General features: G+C 42.5%; 2 protein-coding genes across 3 annotated transcripts in view; both read left to right on the top strand.

Moving 5' to 3' along the window:
* eva1bb (eva-1 homolog Bb (C. elegans)) overlaps nt 1-25,212 on the top strand; it is a 519,072-nt gene that overhangs the window by 408,709 nt on the left and 85,151 nt on the right. The gene's annotated exons all lie outside the window — the stretch shown is intronic.
* LOC125788965 (trafficking protein particle complex subunit 9-like) overlaps nt 1-25,212 on the top strand; it is a 294,345-nt gene that overhangs the window by 156,730 nt on the left and 112,403 nt on the right. For both annotated transcript variants that reach the window (XM_049472933.1, XM_049472934.1), the window contains 2 exons: nt 12,044-12,260; nt 24,708-24,851. In XM_049472933.1, coding sequence (XP_049328890.1) covers nt 12,044-12,260; nt 24,708-24,851 — 361 coding nt within the window. The remainder of the gene's footprint in view (nt 1-12,043; nt 12,261-24,707; nt 24,852-25,212) is intronic.

A 25,212-nucleotide genomic window follows, 5' to 3' on the forward strand; every position in this document is an offset into this window, starting at 1 on the left:
CAACACCTTAGCAACCGCCTAGCAACCACCTAGCAACACCTTAGCAACCACCGCGGATACCATAGCAACCGCCTAGCAACACCTTAGCAACCACCTAACAACACCTTAGCAACCATCCCGGATACCATAGCAACACCTTAGCAACCGCCTAGCAACACCCTAGCAACCACCTAGCAACCACCTAGCAACACCTTAGCAACCACCCCGGATACCATAGCAACACCTTAGCAACCGCCTAGCAACAACCTAGCAACCACCTAGCAACACCTTAGCAACCACCCCGGATACCATAGCAACACCTTAGCAACCGCCTAGCAACACCTTAGCAACCACCTAGCAACCACCTAGCAACACCTTAGCAACCACCCCGGATACCATAGCAACACCTTAGCAACCGCCTAGCAACAACCTAGCAACCACCTAGCAACACCTTAGCAACCACCCCGGATACCATAGCAACACCTTAGCAACCGCCTAGCAACACCCTAGCAACCACCTAGCAACCACCTAGCAACACCTTAGCAACCACCCCGGATACCATAGCAACACCTTAGCAACCGCCTAGCAACCACCTAGCAACCACCTAGCAACACCTTAGCAACCACCCCGGATACCATAGCAACACCTTAGCAACCGCCTAGCAACACTCTAGCAACCACCTAGCAACCACCTAGCAACACCTTAGCAACCACCCCGGATACCATAGCAACACCTTAGCAACCGCCTAGCAACACCCTAGCAACCACCTAGCAACCACCTAGCAACACCTTAGCTACCACCGCGGATACCATAGCAACACCTTAGCAACCACCTAGCAACACCTTAGCAGATACCAGCCAGCACTGCAATCACACTCGCAGTTTCTGCAGGAACTGCAATCTAGTTATTATTATTATTCCACCTGTTTTTTGTCCGGTTAACTAGTGCCGCAGTTTTCGAAATATCGACTTCGTTCAAAAGAGAAAACGTGCGTCCATATCGGGAATGGTGGGCTTGTATACAGCTTTCCGATCGGACTTACGTTTTTCGTAAAAACTTCGTAAGTACGCGTTTTTTTGACCATTGAAAATGAATGGGCAGAACTTTGCACGCCCGTGGACGTCGCAATTTTTGAAATACGAAGATGAAACCAATTGAGGACCTGTAGAACTTATTGAGCTCTTTCCGAAAATATGCGTTACGAAAAGTTACGACGTACGGATTTCGTACGAATGTCGTACGAAGTGGCCCCATTGGAATGAATGGGGCCAATCGGAGGACGGCAGCTAGATCGAAGGACAGGTAGCTAGAACTCCAGTACTGTGTGTAATGGAGCAGCTATGGGATAAATCAGCGTTAGGTCAAAAGTTTGGACACCCCGGCCCCCCCCCAGTACTGTGTGTAATGGAGCCATGGGTCAAAAGTTTGGACACCCCGGCCCCCCAGTACTGTGTGTAATGGAGCCACGGGTCAAAAGTTTGGACACCCCCGAACGGCCAGAGCAACCTAGCGTGCATAGCTGATTGATGTATTTGCACGTTGCGTAGCAACGTGCAAACACCATTTAATCTAATTGATGCATATACATCACCTAGCAACCACCTAGAAACACCATAGCAACCACCCCGGATACCATAGCAACACCTTAGCAACCGCCTAGCAACACCCTAGCAACCACCTAGCAACCACCTAGCAACACCTTGGCAACCATCCCGGATACCATAGCAACACCTTAGCAACCGCCTAGCAACACCCTAGCAACCACCTAGCAACACCTTAGCAACCACCCCAGATACCATAGCAACACCTTAGCAACCGCCTGGCAACACCTTAGCAACCACCTAGCAACCACCTAGCAACACCTTAGTAACCACCCCAGATACCATAGCAACACCTTAGCAACCGCCTAGCAACACCTTAGCAACCACCTACCAACCACTTAGCAACACCTTAGCAACCACCCCGGATACCATAGCAACACCTTAGCAACCGCCTAGCAACACCCTAGCAACCACCTAGCAACCACCTAGCAACACCTTAGCAACCACCCCGGATACCATAGCAACACCTTAGCAACCACCTAGCAACCGCCTAGCAACACCCTAGCAACCACCTAGCAACCACCTAGCAACACCTTAGCAACCACCCCGGATACCATAGCAACACCTTAGTAACCGCCTAGCAACACCCTAGCAACCACCTAGCAACCACCTAGCAACACCTTAGCAACCACCCCGGATACCATAGCAACACCTTAGCAACCGCCTAGCAACACCTTAGCAACAACCTAGCAACCACCTAGCAACACCTTAGCAACCACCCCGGATACCATAGCAACACCTTAGCAACTGCCTAGCAACACCCTAGCAACCACCTAGCAACACCTTAGCAACCACCCCGGATACCGTAGCAACACCTTAGCAACCGCCTAGCAACACCCTAGCAACCACCTAGCAACCACCTAGCAACACCTTAGCAACCACCCCGGATACCATAGCAACACCTTAGCAACCGCCTAGCAACACCTTAGCAACCACCTAGCAACCACCTAGCAACACCTTAGCAACCACCCCGGATACCATAGCAACACCTTAGCAACCGCCTAGCAACACCTTAGCAACCACCTAGCAACCACCTAGCAACACCTTAGCAACCACCCCGGATACCATAGCAACACCTTAGCAACCGCCTAGCAACACCTTAGCAACCACCTAGCAACCACTTAGCAACACCTTAGCAACCACCACGGATACCATAGCAACACCTTAGCAACCGCCTAGCAACACCCTAGCAACCACCTAGCAACCACCTAGCAACACCTTAGCAACCACCCCGGATACCATAGCAACACCTTAGCAACCGCCTAGCAACACCCTAGCAACCACCTAGCAACCACCTAGCAACACCTTAGCAACCACCCCAGATACCATAGCAACACCTTAGCAACCGCCTAGCAACACCCTAGCAACCACCTAGCAACACCTTAGCAACCACCCCGGATACCATAGCAACACCTTAGCAACCGGCTAGCAACACCTTAGCAACCACCTAGCAACCACCTAGCAACACCTTAGCAACCACCCCGGATACCATAGCAACACCTTAGCAACCGCCTAGCAACACCCTAGCAACCACCCCGGATACCATAGCAACACCTTAGCAACCGCCTAGCAACACTCTAGCAACCACCTAGCAACCACCTAGCAACACCTTAGCAACCACCCCGGATACCATAGCAACACCTTAGCAACCGCCTAGCAACACCTTAGCAACCACCTAGCAACCAGTTAGCAACACCTTAGCAACCACCCCGGATACCATAGCAACACCTTAGCAACCGCCTAGCAACACCCTAGCAACCACCTAGCAACCACCTAGCAACACCTTAGCAACCACCCCGGATACCATAGCAACACCTTAGCAACCGCCTAGCAACACCCTAGCAACCACCTAGCAACACCTTAGCAACCACCCTGGATACCATAGCAACACCTTAGCAACCGCCTAGCAACACCTTAGCAACCACTTAGCAACCACCCCGGATACCATAGCAACACCTTAGCAACCGCCTAGCAACCACCTAGCAACACCTTAGCAACCACCGCGGATACCATAGCAACCGCCTAGCAACACCTTAGCAACCACCTAACAACACCTTAGCAACCATCCCGGATACCATAGCAACACCTTAGCAACCGCCTAGCAACACCCTAGCAACCACCTAGCAACCACCTAGCAACACCTTAGCAACCACCCCGGATACCATAGCAACACCTTAGCAACCGCCTAGCAACAACCTAGCAACCACCTAGCAACACCTTAGCAACCACCCCGGATACCATAGCAACACCTTAGCAACCGCCTAGCAACACCTTAGCAACCACCTAGCAACCACCTAGCAACACCTTAGCAACCACCCCGGATACCATAGCAACACCTTAGCAACCGCCTAGCAACAACCTAGCAACCACCTAGCAACACCTTAGCAACCACCCCGGATACCATAGCAACACCTTAGCAACCGCCTAGCAACACCCTAGCAACCACCTAGCAACCACCTAGCAACACCTTAGCAACCACCCCGGATACCATAGCAACACCTTAGCAACCGCCTAGCAACCACCTAGCAACCACCTAGCAACACCTTAGCAACCACCCCGGATACCATAGCAACACCTTAGCAACCGCCTAGCAACACTCTAGCAACCACCTAGCAACCACCTAGCAACACCTTAGCAACCACCCCGGATACCATAGCAACACCTTAGCAACCGCCTAGCAACACCCTAGCAACCACCTAGCAACCACCTAGCAACACCTTAGCTACCACCGCGGATACCATAGCAACACCTTAGCAACCACCTAGCAACACCTTAGCAGATACCAGCCAGCACTGCAATCACACTCGCAGTTTCTGCAGGAACTGCAATCTAGTTATTATTATTATTCCACCTGTTTTTTGTCCGGTTAACTAGTGCCGCAGTTTTCGAAATATCGACTTCGTTCAAAAGAGAAAACGTGCGTCCATATCGGGAATGGTGGGCTTGTATACAGCTTTCCGATCGGACTTACGTTTTTCGTAAAAACTTCGTAAGTACGCGTTTTTTTGACCATTGAAAATGAATGGGCAGAACTTTGCACGCCCGTGGACGTCGCAATTTTTGAAATACGAAGATGAAACCAATTGAGGACCTGTAGAACTTATTGAGCTCTTTCCGAAAATATGCGTTACGAAAAGTTACGACGTACGGATTTCGTACGAATGTCGTACGAAGTGGCCCCATTGGAATGAATGGGGCCAATCGGAGGACGGCAGCTAGATCGAAGGACAGGTAGCTAGAACTCCAGTACTGTGAGTGTATGGAGCAGCTATGGGATAAATCAGCGTTAGGTCAAAAGTTTGGACACCCCGGCCCCCCCCCAGTACTGTGTGTAATGGAGCCATGGGTCAAAAGTTTGGACACCCCGGCCCCCCAGTACTGTGTGTAATGGAGCCACGGGTCAAAAGTTTGGACACCCCCGAACGGCCAGAGCAACCTAGCGTGCATAGCTGATTGATGTATTTGCACGTTGCGTAGCAACGTGCAAACACCATTTAATCTAATTGATGCATATACATCACCTAGCAACCACCTAGAAACACCATAGCAACCACCCCGGATACCATAGCAACACCTTAGCAACCGCCTAGCAACACCCTAGCAACCACCTAGCAACCACCTAGCAACACCTTGGCAACCATCCCGGATACCATAGCAACACCTTAGCAACCGCCTAGCAACACCCTAGCAACCACCTAGCAACACCTTAGCAACCACCCCAGATACCATAGCAACACCTTAGCAACCGCCTGGCAACACCTTAGCAACCACCTAGCAACCACCTAGCAACACCTTAGTAACCACCCCAGATACCATAGCAACACCTTAGCAACCGCCTAGCAACACCTTAGCAACCACCTACCAACCACTTAGCAACACCTTAGCAACCACCCCGGATACCATAGCAACACCTTAGCAACCGCCTAGCAACACCCTAGCAACCACCTAGCAACCACCTAGCAACACCTTAGCAACCACCCCGGATACCATAGCAACACCTTAGCAACCACCTAGCAACCGCCTAGCAACACCCTAGCAACCACCTAGCAACCACCTAGCAACACCTTAGCAACCACCCCGGATACCATAGCAACACCTTAGTAACCGCCTAGCAACACCCTAGCAACCACCTAGCAACCACCTAGCAACACCTTAGCAACCACCCCGGATACCATAGCAACACCTTAGCAACCGCCTAGCAACACCTTAGCAACAACCTAGCAACCACCTAGCAACACCTTAGCAACCACCCCGGATACCATAGCAACACCTTAGCAACTGCCTAGCAACACCCTAGCAACCACCTAGCAACACCTTAGCAACCACCCCGGATACCGTAGCAACACCTTAGCAACCGCCTAGCAACACCCTAGCAACCACCTAGCAACCACCTAGCAACACCTTAGCAACCACCCCGGATACCATAGCAACACCTTAGCAACCGCCTAGCAACACCTTAGCAACCACCTAGCAACCACCTAGCAACACCTTAGCAACCACCCCGGATACCATAGCAACACCTTAGCAACCGCCTAGCAACACCTTAGCAACCACCTAGCAACCACCTAGCAACACCTTAGCAACCACCCCGGATACCATAGCAACACCTTAGCAACCGCCTAGCAACACCTTAGCAACCACCTAGCAACCACTTAGCAACACCTTAGCAACCACCACGGATACCATAGCAACACCTTAGCAACCGCCTAGCAACACCCTAGCAACCACCTAGCAACCACCTAGCAACACCTTAGCAACCACCCCGGATACCATAGCAACACCTTAGCAACCGCCTAGCAACACCCTAGCAACCACCTAGCAACCACCTAGCAACACCTTAGCAACCACCCCAGATACCATAGCAACACCTTAGCAACCGCCTAGCAACACCCTAGCAACCACCTAGCAACACCTTAGCAACCACCCCGGATACCATAGCAACACCTTAGCAACCGGCTAGCAACACCTTAGCAACCACCTAGCAACCACCTAGCAACACCTTAGCAACCACCCCGGATACCATAGCAACACCTTAGCAACCGCCTAGCAACACCCTAGCAACCACCTAGCAACCACCTAGCAACAGCTTAGCAACTACCCCGGATACCATAGCAACACCTTAGCAACCGCCTAGCAACACCCTAGCAACCACCTAGCAACCACCTAGCAACACCTTAGCAACCGCCTAGCAACACCCTAGCAACCACCTAGCAACACCTTAGCAACCACCCCGGATACCATAGCAACACCTTAGCAACCGCCTAGCAACACCTTAGCAACCACCTAGCAACCACCTAGCAACACCTTAGCAACCACCCCGGATACCATAGCAACACCTTAGCAACCGCCTAGCAACACCTTAGCAACCACCTAGCAACACCTTAGCAACCACCCCGGATACCATAGCAACACCTTAGCAACACCATAGCAGATACCAGCCAGCACTGCAATCACACTCGCAGTTTCTGTAGGAACTGCAATCTAGTTATTATTAACCCCCCATCTGAAGAAACTCAAAAACAAAAAAAAAAAAGATGAGAAAAAACACCTTAGCAACCACCCCGGATACCATAGCAACACCTTAGCAACCGCCTAGCAACACCCTAGCAACCACCTAGCAACCACCTAGCAACACCTTAGCAACCACCCCGGATACCATAGCAACACCTTAGCAACCGCCTAGCAACACCCTAGCAACCACCTAGCAACCACCTAGCAACACCTTAGCAACCACCCCAGATACCATAGCAACACCTTAGCAACCGCCTAGCAACACCCTAGCAACCACCTAGCAACACCTTAGCAACCACCCCGGATACCATAGCAACACCTTAGCAACCGGCTAGCAACACCTTAGCAACCACCTAGCAACCACCTAGCAACACCTTAGCAACCACCCCGGATACCATAGCAACACCTTAGCAACCGCCTAGCAACACCCTAGCAACCACCTAGCAACCACCTAGCAACAGCTTAGCAACTACCCCGGATACCATAGCAACACCTTAGCAACCGCCTAGCAACACCCTAGCAACCACCTAGCAACCACCTAGCAACACCTTAGCAACCGCCTAGCAACACCCTAGCAACCACCTAGCAACACCTTAGCAACCACCCCGGATACCATAGCAACACCTTAGCAACCGCCTAGCAACACCTTAGCAACCACCTAGCAACCACCTAGCAACACCTTAGCAACCACCCCGGATACCATAGCAACACCTTAGCAACCGCCTAGCAACACCTTAGCAACCACCTAGCAACACCTTAGCAACCACCCCGGATACCATAGCAACACCTTAGCAACACCATAGCAGATACCAGCCAGCACTGCAATCACACTCGCAGTTTCTGTAGGAACTGCAATCTAGTTATTATTAACCCCCCATCTGAAGAAACTCAAAAACAAAAAAAAAAAAGATGAGAAAAAACAAAGTCATTGATCATCTATCAGTCTGGAAAAGGTTATAAAGTCTAAATTTCTAAAGCTTTGAGACTCCAGAGAACCAAAGTGATTCACTATTATTCACTAATGGAGAAAAAACCTGGAACACTGGTGAACCTTCTCAGGAGTGACCGGCCGACCACAATTACTCCAAAAGGGCATGAAGAACTCATCCAGGAGATCCCAAAAGAACCCAGAATAGCACAATAAAAAAGAAAAAGAGCATCATACTGAACGTAGTAAAACATGGTGGTGGTTGTGTGTGTGTGTGTGTGATGATCTGGGGCTGTTGGATAACTTGCTGTAATAGATGGAAGCAGGAATTCTGCTGTTTATCAGAAAATCCTGAAGGAGAATCAGAATCCGCCCATCTGTTCCTTAGTGACCTCAAGCTCAGGAGTACTTGGGTTCTGCAGCAGGACAATGACCCAAAGCACACAAACAAAAAGTTCACCTCTGAATGGATTAAAAAAACTAAATGAAGGTTTTGGAGATGCTGTGGATGATCTTAAACAGGGCATTCATGCTGAAAAATCCTCCAATGTGTCTGAAATTAAACAATTGAATTAAAATTCCTCCACAGAGATGTGAAAGACTTGTTGCCAGTTATCGGTAAAGTTTGATTACAGTTGTTGCCGCCAAGAGTGACACAACCAAGTTATTAGATTTAGAGGAAAACACTTTTTTACACAGGGCTAGATTGGTTTGGATTGTTTTTTCAATTTTAATAAATACAATTATAATTTAAAAAGTGCTTTTTATATTTATTCAGATTATTTTTGTCTGGTATTAAACTGTTTTTGTTAATCTGAAAAAAAATTAACTATGATTAAAAGACTGAATAAATTTGTATGGTGCAAAAATTTTTCAGAACACTGTGTCTGCTTCATAGCGTCCCTTTCCATTGGCAAGAATGATCTACTAGAAAGACTAGACCAGCTGTAGGTGTAGGGTTGCAACGGTATGAGATTTTCACGGTATGATAACCGTCTCAGAAAATACCGCGGTATCACGGTTATCACGGTATCACAGTTTGTTACATATATTATTAAACTGACCCATAAAGAAATTACAACAAAGGTTTTTTGTTCAATTAACTATTTATTGTAGAAACCTGGAACAATTATAATTTAATGTCTCCTTAAAAAAAATAAGCTGTACACTACTCTTAAGGGCGTTAAGAGTGTATATAAAAAAAAAAAAAAAATATATATATATATATATATATATATATATATATATATACATATATATATATATATATATACACACACACACACACACGTTACACACATTACATGTCCTCTAAAAAGTAATGGTCCTGTATTTAAAATATTCAGTACAATTATTTAAGTTTAAATTATTTAATATCTGATAAACTGAGCCTGGGTCAGTGTCTGATCAACAACTGTTGTAAACGTCCGTTTTACTGCCAAGTTGGTATATAAGCAGATACTGCAGAAAGAGGGGTTTTATTTCTGACATGATCCTCACAATAGAGATTTCTATTTTAAGGCTTTCACAGCGAGTCTGGTTTTAACATATGAAAAACAGGCACGTCAGAATTTGAAAATGAACGCATGTAAATGAATGGCGTCTTTTACATCCAATCCGGCCAGGACCTTTACACGGACACGTGAATCCATCGTAGCACGCACTATACGCCTGTACCTGCGTGCCCAAATTTCGGATAACTCAGCGCTTTTGCGGGCGCTTACCGCATGGGTTGTGCACGACTACAAAGAGATTTTATTTATGTTCAGATTAAAATTATAAACTAAACACATACTTTGCGCTGCACGGCGGGGTGGTGTTCTCGGAGATGGGAGAACAGGTTTGACGTATGTCCACCTTTAGCTGTGACTTTACGTCCACATTGATTACAAATCAGATAACCATCCTCGGGTGTGTTCGGCGGGTATCCGAAATAGTCCCACACTGCTGATTTTAGTTTAGCTTTTTTTAAGGCGGACGGAGATAATGTTTAGTCTGATGCACTTTCTGCTGTTCTCACCGCTGTGTGCTGAGGAGCTGAAGCGGAGCAGAGTTGCGCATGCGCGGGTGAGTTTCTCCGCTGGCTTGCGTTTTACCGGTAATAAGCAAACACACACGGTATGATAACCGTGCATTTTAATACCACGGTATACCGTGAAACCGGTTACCGCTGCAACCCTATGTAGGTGTGTGTGAGCATTTGCACGTCTGTGTCAGCAATGTCATATGAGTACAGCTTTAAAACACAGACACATGAGTACTGCTAGCATTGCTGCAGAGGTTGAAGAAGTTGGAGTTTGAAAAGTCATGGAACACTGGTGAACCTTCCCAGGAGTGACCGGCCAACCAAAATTACTCCAAAAGGGCATGAAGAACTCATCCAGGAGATCCAGAAAGAACCCAGAACTACAGTGTTAATGATTCTGGACTGGATGAGTTCCCATAGATGCACCTTAATATAGCTGGATGCAACATTCATTAGATTGGGTGTCCACTAATATTTGGACATGATGATATAATAAATAATTGTAACTATAAGTGATATGATTTTTGCTTGATTTAAATGTAGTGCTTTTATATGTACTGTAGACGCATTGTTTTTTGTTAGGGAGTTAGTGGGAGTTATTAATAGAAGATCTAACTGAGAAATAAATAATTTATAAAGATCACGATCCTGTTGCACTTACGAAATGTCACTAAACAAGCGGAGGTAAAGAGTTGTTTGTTGAGGATTATCTAAATGAGTGAATGTGACTGAGCTCCTCTGGTGCTGAGTGAGATTTCATTAACCTCTGAGACGCTCTGCTCTCGTTCCTGACATTTCTGGAGGAGGTGTTTCTGAGTCTGGCAGCAGTTCGGTTTAAAGACGCGTGAAATTGCTGAACTGTTCGGTCTGTCAGCAAATACATGTAGCAGCTTTCTGATGAACTCGGTAATCAGAAATATGGACCTAGCTTTGATCTTGGATGAAGATTTGAGAGGACTGCTATATCCAGAATTAGACAAGTCTTTCAGTAAAACGTTGAACAATTTAAAATAAATTAAACTGATACATTTCTTCATTACAATGAACATTTGAGTAATTATATTGTTGTTTTATATCGTTTTATGTGACAACACTGAAGATATGACACTTTGATACAGTGTAAAGTAGTCCGTGTAGCTTATAGTATGACAGTGTAAATTTACTGTACCCTCAAAATATCTCAAAACACAGCCAATAATATCTGAACCTCAATTGGGTTTGGGTCTGGAGACGTTGTATGTTGGCTCCCCAATGACATAAGCACTCATACATCCTCAGACCATGATGCTACCACCACCATGCTTGACTGTAGAGAAGGGACATTTATTGTGGTCTTATCAGACAGAGGTTATGGTTCCAGTAGTCCATGCTCATGGGCACCTTGTCTTCAGCAAACTGTTTGCAGGCTTTCTTGTGCATCAGCTTCAGAAGAGGCTTTCTTTTAGGACAGAGCTGTGCAGAACAGAGCTGATGCAGTGTGTGGCGTTTGGTCTGAACCCTGCAGACTGACTTTAGACTTCTTCAACCTCTGCAGCAATACTAGCAGCAATCATCTGTCCCATCCTGGAAAACTGCTGTTTGACCTGGGCTATTGTGGTTTATCTTAGTTTTAGCATGTTAGCAATCTTCTTACAGCCTAGACCATCTTTATGGAGAAAACAACAATTCTGTTTCTCACATCCTTTAGAGAGTTCTTTACCATGAGGTGCCATGTTGAATATCCAGTGGCCTGGATGAGAGAATTTACAGTTATACTGTACTTTCAGTGTTGTAACTGTTTTAGTTTAATATTTTTTTGTATTATTTATTTAGTCTATATCTAATTTTTTGTTTTACCTTTTAGCCTTTTATTTTGTTCCCATCTTTACTTTTCAGACTTTTGTCCCATTAAAAGATATGATCCAATATTGATATATAGAATTTTTAAAGGCGTTTTTATCTAAAGATGTCTTCAACGTCTTTTTGTTAACATTGAATTTATCTTGTCTCTCTCTGTAGCTCTCTGAAGAGGAGAAGATCCAGCGCTACAGTGTTCTGTCGGAGCTGTACGAACTGATCGGTTTCCATCGTAAATCTGCTTTCTTTAAGCGAGTGGCGGCCATGCAGTGTGTGGCTCCAACCATTCCTGACCCGGGCTGGAAGGCCTGCTATAGGCTGCTGCTGGAAACTCTGCCCGGATACAGCCTCTCCCTCGACCCCAAAGACTTCAGCAAAGGTACTGTACACTTTATAATGCTCTATAATGCTCTATAATGTCTATATGATGCACATGCTCATTCCAACAGGCTGAAATACACTACTGTAATGTATATAAAAGTTCATCTTAAAAAAATTTAATATCTTTGAAAAGTAGCTTTATTTCAGTAATTCAGTTAAAAATGTGAAACTCATATATTATATAGATGTATTAAACACAGAGTGATCTATTTTAAGTGTTTATTTCCTTTATTGTTGATGATTATGAAGCTTAGAGCCAGTGAAAACCCAAAAATCAGCAAGCGCTTTTGTTAATTTACAGTAAGCTTAGATTTCTAGATTTCCACTAAGGAAAGGTGCAGCAGCATTAGCATTATCGGCTAACTGCTAGTGTTAGCGGGATGTAAATACAACCTGACAGTGCTACACTGAGGAACCCTGAGGGTGATATAAGCTATAGCGGTTCATCCCACAGAGCTTTTTTTAACATGCTAAACTCGCAGGTTACAGTCCGTTATGCTCGCCTCTGGAGAGCGAAAGAGCTAGCGCTGCGGTTAGCGGCTAATGCTAATACTGCTCCAGTCTCAGTGCTGGAGAAACTTTACTGAAACTTCTGTATAACGCTGTACTTCAGCAGAGTGGCTTTACTGCTCCTTAATACCTGACTGATAGAATTCAAACATAAGGAAAACCAGATTATAAGGAGCACTGATGATTTTTGGTAAAATTAAAAGATTTTAAGAGCGTCTTATAGTGCGAAAAATGTGGTATATATAAATATATGTACAGTACAGGCCAAAAGCTTGGACACACCTTCTTTTTTTCAATGCGCTTCTTTATTTTCATGACTATTTACATTGAAGATTCTCACTGAAGCATCAAAATTATGAATGAACACATGTGGAGTTTTATGTATTTAATAAAAAAAGGTGAAATAACAAAAAAAACATGATTTATATTCTATTTCTATTTAAAACAGCCACCCTTTGCTCTGATTACTGCTTTGCACACTCTTGGCATCATTCTCTCAATGAGCTTCAAGAGGTGGCCACCTGAAATGAAGTTGATGAGTTTTCCAACAGTCTTGAAGGAAGGAAGGAGTTCCCAGAGGTGTTTTTTTAGCACTTTGTTGGCTCTTTGCCTTCTTCACTCTGTGCTCCAGCTCACCCCAAACCTCAAATCTGGATTGGGTTCAGGTCCGGTGACTGTGGAGGTTCAGCTCTTTTTTTTTTGTTAAGTACATAAAACTCCACATGTGTTCATTCATAGTTTTGATGCTTCAGTGAGAATCTACAATGTAAATAGTCATGAAAATAAAGAAAATGCATTGAAAAAGAGAAGGTGTGTCCAAACTTATGGCCTGTACTGTATATTGTGAAATTGTTTGTTTCTATTTAGGAATGAGTCTGAAGGGCAGTATATCAGTGGTATAAGAGCAGTTTGTCAGTTTCTCCTCTATTTGATGGAATATAATCAGACAGTTTGTACCTCTCAGGATGACATCATTGTCCTGTCCTTTCCTCCGGTGGCTGAAGTGTTCACAGCTGTGATTTACGAGAGCCTAAACGAGCCCACAAATCTCTGCGCGTCATATTAGTGGCGCTGCGGCTGTTTGTTTATGAAGGAGCGCAGGTTTAACGCAGGTAACTGATGTTAGTTTAAACTGACCTTCCTGCAGAGGGGCTTCAGACTCGGCTGGGTGGAGGAGCTGCACGTCCTCGGGGCTGCTGGACGCTGTTTGTTTGTGAAGTGCTCTTTTGGATGGTGCTGTGTTTTAGGACAGCTGTGTGTGTGTGTGTGTGTGTGTGTGTGTGTTCTGTTGTTCTGAAGTGCAGGTTGACCCAGTGGACTGCCGGTTTGCTTCAGATGAGCTCTTGTTTAAAAAACCTCTCGACCTCGTGTCTCCTGCTGCTTCACTGGGTTGCGTGATCACGCATTAGGCCTGCTACTTTACTCACTACTCATTACTCACTACTCATTACTCACTACTCATTACTCACTACTCACTACTCATTACTCACTACTCACTACTCATTACTCATTACTCACTACTCATTACTCACTACTCATTACTCACTACTCACTACTCACTACTCACTAATCATTACTCACTACTCATTACTCACTACTCATTACTCACTACTCATTACTCACTACTCACTACTCTTTACTCACTACTCACTACTCACTACTCATTACTCACTACTCATTACTCACTACTCATTACTCACTACTCATTACTCACTACTCACTACTCATTACTCATTACTCACTACTCATTACTCACTACTCATTACTCACTACTCATTACTCATTACTCACTACTCATTACTCACTACTCATTACTCACTACTCATTACTCACTACTCATTACTCATTACTCACTACTCATTACTTTACTGCATAAAAGTACTTTTGCAACTTTACATCTGCACCAGCTATAAAATAGGAGCCATGTTGTCCTATAGTCATGCATTAGAACATCATCCATCTGACTGTAACATCTAAAATCAGGGAAATACGCTGCTCTGCATCCAGTATGAATCTAGATTTTTGTAGTTTGTGAGTAGCAAGAGTTTATTAGGTACTTTTTCTCCAGTATGAATCTACATTGTGTGTAGTCTGACAGTAATAACTGTTTGTTAGGTCATTTTGTCCAGTATGAATCTAGATTTTGTGTAGTTTGTGTGTAGTAAGAGTTTATTAGGTATTTTCTCCAGTATGAATCTACATTGTGTGTAGTCTGACAGTAATAACTGTTTGTGCATAAAAGTACTTTCACAACATCACATCTGCACCAGCTATAAAATAGGAGTCATGCCGAAATATAGTCATGCGTTAGAATATCATCTATCTGACTGTAACATCTAAAATCAGGGAAATACGCTGCTTTGCATCCAGTGTGAATCTACATTTTGTGTAACTTGAGGGTAATAACTGTTTGCAATTTGGTAATTTGTCTCCAGTATGAATCTGTATTGTATGTAGGTTGTCTGTTGGGTCATTTTCTCTATTATGAATTTAGATTGTATGTAGTTTGATTGTAGTAACTGTTTGTTGTTCTCCAGTATGAATCTTGATTAGTGTAATTTCAGTGTAATAACTGTTTTTAAGGCCATTTTTTTCCAGTGTGAATTAGGCCTGGACAATATTTCGATATCGGTATTTATCGCGATAAGAAATGTTTGTAACAGTGATATCATTTTTGTGGCATATCGATATTTATTATTCACAGACAGGCGTTTTTTAGCGGCGTCAGTTCACTGCAGCGCTGAATACAATCAGACTCCGTAGCCGGTCTACGTCAGTGCGTGATGACTCAATCATACAGGCACGTAGCCAGATAAGCTAGGCTAGGCTAGGCTAGGCTAGACCTTGGTCTGCTCCGCTCCGGTCCGCACCTAAAATCTCCCGCGATGAAGCGAAACCCACCCTAACCGAGCGGATCTCGGCTGCGCTCCGTACCTAAAATCCACCCGCGATGAAGCAAAACCGACCCTAGCCCTAGCCGAATGCACCTGAGTGCACCTGACGCTTCCACAAGTGATTAAACAGAATAAATAGTTGAGTTGCAGGTCTAATTCAGTGGTTCGGCGTTCAAAGGTTTGATAAACTTCAGACTTCAGCTTGCTCCAAATTGTTCCGGAGAGTGGAGCCGACTATCAACGGTAATACATCTGTTCCTCCACCTCAAGCAGTTTCACTACACACATCTTCCTTATTCTGGCTAAAACACTTGTAGTTTATGTTGTATCTTATTTAATTATTTATAGTTGATAAAGCCTATAGGTTTGCTTATTATTAAGAAGCTCTACCTCTGTTGTAATGTAAAGTTATTTATATTGGTAATAGGTATATAGGTTATAGTTTATGTTTGACAGGGATGTCATGTTTTTATTTTGCTACATGCAGCATTGATTTATTTTGACCATTTTTTATTTCTAAAGTATTTCTAAAGTTTTTGTGAGAGGAGGCTTTAAAGACTTTCAGACAGTAGTGTACAGATTTCCATTGCAGGGAGTCCTAGCAGTTTTTCTGAGGCCTTCAAAGTATTTATATTGATATCGAAATTATATCGTATCGACAGAAATTAAGGAATATATCGTGATATAAATTTTGGCCATATCGTCCAGCACTAGTGTGAATCTACATTGTGTGTAGTCTGACAGTAATAACTGTTTGTTAGGTAATTTTGTCCAGTATGAATCTAGATTTTGTGTAGTTTGTGTGTAGTAGGAGTTTATTAGGTACTTTGTCTCCAGTATGAATCTACATTGTGTGAAGTCTGTCAGTAAAAACTGTTTGTTAGGTAATTTTGTCCAGTATGAATCTAGATTTTGTGTAGTTTGTGTGTAGTAGGAGTTTATTAGGTACTTTGTCTCCAGTATGAATCTACATTGTGTGAAGTCTGTCAGTAAAAACTGTTTGTTAGGTTATTTAGTCCAGTATGAATCTAGATTTTGTGTAGTTTGTGTGTAGTAGGAGTTTATTAGGTACTTTGTCTCCAGTATGAATCTACATTGTGTGAAGTCTGTCAGTAAAAACTGTTTGTTAGGTCATTTTGTCCAGTATGAATCTAGATTTTGTGTAGTTTGTTTGTAGTAAGAGTTTATTAGGTACTTTTTCTCCAGTGTGAATCTACATTGTGTGTAGTGTGACAGTAATAACTATTTGTTAGGTAATTTTGTCCAGTATGAATTTAGATTTTGTGTAGTTTGTGTGTAGTAAGGGTTTATTAGGGACTTTTACTCGAGTATGAATCTAGATTGTGTGTAGATTGAGTGTGATAACTGTTTACTGGGTTATTTGTTTCCAGTATGAAGCTACAGTTTTTAAAGTCTGACAGTGTTTCTATGGTATGAATCTGTATTGTGTGTAGGTTGTTTGTTGGGTCATTTGTCTCCAGTATGAATCTATATTGTGTGTAGGTTGAATGTAGTAAATGTTTGTTGAGTATTTTTTTAAGTATGAAACTATATTGTGTGTAGGTTGAGTATAATAACTGTTTGTTGGGTCATTTTTATCCGGTATGAATCTACATTGTTTGAAATCTAAATTTTTCTCCAGTATGAACCTATATTGTGTGTAATTTGTGTGTAGTAACTGTTTGTTGACTCATGAGTCCCCAGTATGAATCTACATTGTTTAAAGTCTGACAGTTTTTTCTCCAGTATGAATCTAGATTGTGTGTAGTCTGACAGTAATAACTGTTTGTTGGGTCATTTTCTTTTCAGTGTGAATCTGCATTGTTTGATGTCTGACAGTTTCCCCAGTATGAATCTAGATGGTGTGTAGTCTGACTAACAGTAATAATTGTTTGTTGGGTCATTTCTCCAGTATCCAGTATGAATCAGTCATACAGCATGTATATGTTTCATACTGTATGCCGTGACATGTATTGTCTGATGGTAGGAACCGTATGTAGATTTTGTAATCCAGTATGAATCTACAGTGTGATTCTGGTGCAATCAGACAGTTTAGTGGATTAGCTGGAGATTCAGTAGAGATATTGATTATTGATCGGTTCCTCCTTTCTCTTTACCTCTAAATTACAACCATGCAGAAGCCTCTGTAAATTACATTATTATTAATATTGTTTTTTAATCTACTATATACAGACTGATAGTAAAAAGTGTAGGGCGTTTTTTTGATCCAGTATGATCTTTCTCTCCCTCTCTTTCTCTCCATCTATGTCCCTTTCTCTTTTACTCTCTCTATCTCTCGTTTTCTCTCTATCTCTCTCTCTCTTTCTCTGTGTCTGTATCTCTCTCCCGCTTTTTTCTCTCTTTTTCTCTCTCTCTCTCTTTCTTTTTCTCTCTCTCTCTGTCTCTACCTCTCTCTCGCTTTCTTTTTTTCTCTCTCTCTCTGTTTCTCTCTTCTCTCTCTCTCTCTCTCTCAGTCGGCTGAGACAACAGGGAGCAGCAGGACAAATGGAAGAGTAAATGGGTTTTTAATTGGCTGGGGAATTCTCTCTCTCAGCTTTCAATTATTGAGGGAGACGGAGAGGAAGAAAGAAAGACAGAGTGACAGACAGGCAGAGAGGAATAACATGATGGAGAGAGAGAGAGAGACTGAACTGTTAGAGTTTAAGTAATGTTTTGGATCTGTGGGTCTAATTAAGTTGGTCTGCTATTGTCAGAATTAATTACAGTGATCTGTAATTGCATATTAATGCTCTAACGACATAAACGCTTAAACAGCTGATTCAATAAAGCCCCCGAAACAGTCAGCGCTCTCACAAACCAGTTAATGGGGCTAGTTACTGGTGCAGGATTAGAGAAAAAATGAAGGTCAGTCAATTCGGAAAAGAAGAATTTTATTGCAAACGTAAAAAAAGACTAACAAAAACGCTATGATGAAACTGGCACTCATCAGGAGCGTACCAGGAAAGGAAGAACAAGAGTTTCCTCTGTTCTACAGGATAAGTTTATCAGAGTAACCAGCCTCAAAAAATGCAAGTTAAAAGAATTCTGGTTTGTGTGACTACATGATTCCTTATGTGTGATCACCTCAGTATTCATTTTTTTTTTAAATGTAGGAACAAATATAGTACGTTAAAACATTGAATAAGAAAACTTTTGACATCTGTGCTCCTGTTTTAACAACACAGCAAATAGAAAATAAGAAATCATAATGGATCTTATATGTCCACGCTGATGTGCTCTTATTCAATACAGTACATGGCTCTGCTGTGGGAAAGATGGCGATGTCACCATCACTAGAAAGCTGAGTATAGTGTAGACAGGTCTAAAACCCCTTATGAAACTGTGCTCATCTGGAATTATTGGAATAATTTATTATAATAACTCCATCCAGAAGACTTCGTCATCCAACACCAGTACCTCACTGATGCTGTTGTGAGGCTGAATGCAGTGGAATCCTCCTCACAGCAATGTTCAGATGTTCCAGTTTCTAGTGAACAGTGTGTTCAGTAGAGGAGAGTGTTAGTGCAGTACAGGATACTAAACTCTCTATTAATAGCCTTAAATTTCAGTAGAATCTGTACCGTACTGTCTGTTCGTGGGCGGATGTGGCCCGGCCGGTTCTGGACCGTACTGGACCGTGTGTGTGTGTGTGTGTGTGTGTGTGTGTGTGTGTGTAGGACGGTTCAGTGTGAGCTGGAGCGTCCGAATAGATTCAGCTTTAAGACTGACAGCAGAGAACGCCTGCTCGTCCTACGTGATGCAGTTTTTAGGACTGTGTGTGTGTGTGTGTGTGTGTGTGTGTGTGTGTGTGTGTGTGTGTGTGTGAGAGAGAGATATTTTGGAGTGTGAGGTGTGTGAGTGTGTGTGTTTTGGCATGGAGTGTGTGTGCATGAGGAAAAAAATAGAGATTTGGAAGCAGTTGGTTTGTGTGTGTGTACAGTGTAGAGGAAAGTGTGTGTGTGTGTGTGTGTGTGTGTGTGTTCTTGATCCTGTCAGTATGGTGCAGACTGATAGCTTAACAGCTTCACAGATGCCTTTATCATCTCGCTAAAGCTAATGGGATTCTCCCTCAAACACACACACACACACGCACACTCACTCACACACACACACACACACACACACACACACACACACACACACACACACAGAAGAACATATGGATCAAGATGCTTGTCTTCAGGCGGAGGAGTGGTTAAAACAATGTCAGAGAGAGAGGAGGTGATGGTGGTGATGGTGATAGTGATGATAATAATGATGGTGGTGATTGTGATGATGGTTGGGATGGTAATAATGGTGATGATGATGGTGATTATGGTTGTGATGGTGATGATAATGGTGATGATGGTAAAGTTGATGATAGTGATAGTGATGATAGTGATCTGTCTGCAATATTCCAGGAAATTCAATGTCTACAACATCTTGCAAACCATTCAGGCTACAACATTTTTCGATAAACCACAATGTTCCACAAACCTCCTCTTCTACAACATTCCACGAACCTCCACGTCTACAACATCTTTCAAACTATTCAGTCCAAACCACCGCTTCTACACTGTTCTGTAAACGTCCCCTTTTACAACATTCCATTAATGTCCACTTCTATAACATTCTGTAAACATCCACTTCTACAACATTATGCAAACTATCACTTTTACAACATTTGGTAAACCTCCATTTCTACAACATTCTGTAAACCTCCATCTCTACAACATTCCTTAAACCTTTACTTCTACAACAATCCATGAGCTTCTCTTCTACAATGTTCCATAAACCTCTACTTCTACAACATTCCTAAAACCTCCACTTGTACAACATTATGCAAACTTCCACTTCTACAACATTTGGTAAACCTCCATTTCTACAACATTCTGTAAACCTCCATCTCTGCAACATTCCTTAAACCCCCACTTCTACAACATTCATTAAACCTCCACTTCTACAACATTCCTTAAACCTCCACTTCTACAACATTCCTTAAACCTCCACTTCTACAACATTCCTTAAACCCCCACTTCTACAACATTCATTAAACCTCCACTTCTACAACATTTCTTAAACCTCCACTTCTACAACATTCCTTAAACCCCCACTTCTACAACATTCATTAAACCTCCACTTCTACAACATTCCTTAAACCTCCACTTCTACAACATTCCTTAAAGCTCCACTTCTACAACATTCCTTAAACCTCCACTTCTACAACATTCCTTAAACATCCACTTCTACAACATTCCTTAAAGCTCCACTTCTACAACATTCCTTAAAGCTCCACTTCTACAACATTCCTTAAACCTCCACTTCTACAACATTCCTTAAACCTCCACTTCTACAACATTCCTTAAACCTCCACTTCTACAACATTCCTTAAACCTCCACTTCTACAATATTCCTCAAACCTCCACTTCTACAACATTCCTTAAACCTCCACTTCTACAACATTCCTTAAACCTCCACTTCTACAACATTCCTTAAACCTCCACTTCTACAACATTCCTTAAAGCTCCACTTCTACAACATTCCTTAAACCTCCACTTCTACAACATTCCTTAAACCTCCACTTCTACAACATTCCTTAAACCTCCACTTCTACAACATTCCTTAAACCTCCACTTCTACAATATTCCTCAAACCTCCACTTCTACAACATTCCACAAACCTCCACTTCTACAACATTCCTTAAACCCCCACTTCTACAACATTCCTTAAACCTCCACTTCTACAACATTCCTTAAACCTCCACTTCTACAATATTCCTCAAACCTCCACTTCTACAACATTCCTTAAACCTCCACTTCTACAACATTCCTTAAACCTCCACTTCTACAACATTCCTTAAACCTCCACTTCTACAACATTCCTTAAAGCTCCACTTCTACAACATTCCTTAAACCTCCACTTCTACAACATTCCTTAAACCTCCACTTCTACAACATTCCTTAAACCTCCACTTCTACAACATTCCTTAAACCTCCACTTCTACAATATTCCTCAAACCTCCACTTCTACAATATTCCTCAAACCTCCACTTCTACAACATTCCTTAAACCTCCACTTCTACAACATTCCTTAAACCTCCACTTCTACAACATTCCTTAAACCTCCACTTCTACAACATTCCTTAAAGCTCCACTTCTACAACATTCCTTAAACCTCCACTTCTACAACATTCCTTAAACCTCCACTTCTACAACATTCCTTAAACCTCCACTTCTACAACATTCCTTAAACCTCCACTTCTACAATATTCCTCAAACCTCCACTTCTACAACATTCCACAAACCTCCACTTCTACAACATTCCTTAAACCTCCATGTCTACAACATCTTTCAAACTATTCAGTCCAAACCACCGCTTCTACAGTGTTCTGTAAACATCCCCTTTTACAACATTCCGTTAACGTCCACTTCTATAACATTCTGTAAACATATTTCTACAACATTTCTACTTCTACAGCGTTCCATAAACTTCCATGTCTACAACATCTTTCAAACCATTTAGCCTACAGTATCCCATAAACCACAATACAATTTTTCTATGAACCACAATGTCTGCAGTGTTCCTTAAACCTCCACTTCTACAACGTTACATAAACCATAGATCTAATCTGAAACATAAGGAATTTGCAGTAAACCTCTATATATCGAACATTCAGTGAACCTTCGTATACTGAACATCCAGTAGACGTTGTGGTGGTGTGCGGTGGGTAATCGGGGACAGGCGGTGGTGTGTTCTGGGTTGTGTAGAGAGACGGTGGATGGGGGTTATTTTTAGCAGGAACACTTTTTCTCTGCAGCTGTAAGAACAGTAGCTTAGGTGGGATTTGCATTAATTGGGGTGTGGATGACGGGTGGATGACGGGTGGAGAGTGAGGGCTGGTGGAGCAGTCGTGTGTTGGTGTGACGGTGATGATGGCTGACTGACAGCGCGCTCACGAGTCGTGATTTAAACCCTCCAGATCAGTCCCGGCCCTGCGGAGAGCTTATTAACACAACACCACGTTAACCACCCGGCCTTACCGCTTCATACACACACAAGATTCATAACCCTGCTATTATATACTGCTGGTGTTCTGCAGAAAAAAAATCTCTATACAAAACCAGTTTATACATTATTTTAAAATGTTCTGTATTGTGGATTAATACTAAAATTAGGCAAACTATAACAACATTTTGTAAACCTCCACTTCTACAACATTCCTTTAACTTCCACCTCTACAACATTGTGTAAACCACAATAATTACAATGTATCATAAACCACAATCTCTGCAATGTGCATTAAACCTCCACTTCTATAACATTACATAAACCTCAAACTCTTCAATATTGTGTGAACTTCCACTTTTACAACATTCCTTAAACCTCCACTTCTACAACATTACAAAAACCTCCACTTTTCCAGTGTTCAGAAACCCCCACTCCTACAACATTACGGAAACCTGTACCTCTACAACATTCTGTAAACCTCCATTTCTACAATAATTCCTGACTTTCACTTCTACAACATTGCGTAAACCACAATAATGAACATTTACCATAAACCACAATCCCTGCAATGTTACTAAAACCTCCATTTTTATAACATTACATAAACCTCAACTTCTTCAATATTACATGAAACCTCCACTTTTACAACATTCCTTAAACATTGTCTTACAAACCATTCAGTCTACAGCCCATAAACCACAATAACTACAATTTTCCCATTTCCAAACCTTCATTTCTTTGTTTTATTAATATTCATTAACATTTCATAAACTTCCACATCTACAACATCCCTTAAACCTCACTAACTTTATGAATTTGAAGTTAACCTCCATTTATTGAACCTCTTATAACATTCCAAAAACATCCATTTCTGCAATATTACATAAACCTCTACTTCTATAACATTCTGTAAACCTCCAATTCTTCATTACGAAATCCTTTATTTTCTACATTTTCTGCAATGTTCCTTAAAGCTCCACTTCTATAACATTCCAAACATTCCATTCACTTCTACAATATTACGAAAACCTTCAATTCTCCAATGACCAGAAACCCCCACTCCTACAATATTCTAAAAACCACTTCTACAACATTACCTGACTCTCTCTGATGTCATGGAATGTTCTGTGATGTATGTTCTCTGATGTCACAGAATGTTCTCTGATGTCACGGGATGTTCTCTGATGTCACAGAATGTTCTGTGATGTCTCTTCTGATGGTCTCTCATTTGTTGTATTGTTTATTTTAGTGTTTTTCATTATATTAAAATGTTCTGTATTGTAGATTAATACTAAACTCATTCAGATTATTAAGAAACACATATGGAGTTATTTAGAATATGTTTTATATTTTAGATTTTTTTAAGTAGCTCCTCTTGATCAGTTTTACTCATCTCTGCTGCATTTTCTCAGTCAGTTTTATGAGGTAGAGTCACCTGGAATTCAGGCTTTCAGTTAACAGCTGTGCTGAACTCATCAAGAGTTAATTACTTGAATTTCTTGTCTCTTAATAAAGTGTTTGAGAGCATCAGTTAAAGTAAAGTAGTGAAGAGGTAGAGTTACAGGTATACAGTGAATAGTGAATATTTGAGTAATGTTCTAATCCAGGTTATGAGAAGAAACAACTACTTAACTAAGTACAGAAAAATGACTAAGAAAAATGAAGGTCAGTCAATCCAGAAAGAAGAATTTCAAGAACTTAGAAATAATCTTCAAGTGCATTAACTGTACCATAGTAATGTTATAATGATGAAACTGGCACTCACCAGGATCGCCCCAGGAAAGGAAGAGCAAGAGTTTCCTCTGTTGTACAGGATAAATTCATCAGAGTTACCAGCCTCAGAAACCACAAGTTACAGTTAACACTTTTAAGTTACTACATGATTCATTATGTGTTCCTTATGAGTCTGGATCACTTTACTATTCATTTACTATGTAGGGAAAAAAATAGTTTTTGGAAATGTATGAAGGTCTTATTATTTTTCTCTTTTCTTTTTGTGTGTGTGTGTGTGTGTGTGTGTGTGTGTGTGTGTGTGTGTGTGTGTGTGTGTGTAGGCACTCACCGTGGCTGGGCTGCAGTACAGATGCGGTTGCTGCATGAGCTGGTGTATGCGTCTCGCCGAATGGGGAACCCCGGCCTCTCCGTGCGTCACCTGTCCTTCCTGCTGCAGACCATGCTGGACTTCCTGTCTGACCAAGGTCTGACTTCCTTCATAATCTACACTCATTTTACTGCTACTCACACATTCTATCCTCCCTCAAACCACATTAATACCTTAAGATTTTAACACATATAAAGACATATCTATAGGCTAACGGTTAACTGTGCAACGTGCAGCTTGATTTAGGTTGTGCCGGTGTGTCTTTGCTGTCGTAACGACGGGAAAAGTGTACCTTGTGCATCTTGAAACACGCAAAAGGCATGTACTATTTCTATTAATTTTGGGTGTGGTTAATTTTGGGAGTTACGTGAAATAAACCAATCAGAGTGTCACTTTCTCATCATTCCCTTTAAGAGCCAGGTGAGCTCTGACTTTGGCAGATTGCTATTTTAATGGTG

This window comes from Astyanax mexicanus, unplaced genomic scaffold (genome assembly GCF_023375975.1).
Source record: "Astyanax mexicanus isolate ESR-SI-001 unplaced genomic scaffold, AstMex3_surface scaffold_31, whole genome shotgun sequence".
In the NCBI taxonomy this organism is placed as follows: Eukaryota; Metazoa; Chordata; class Actinopteri; order Characiformes; family Acestrorhamphidae; genus Astyanax; species Astyanax mexicanus.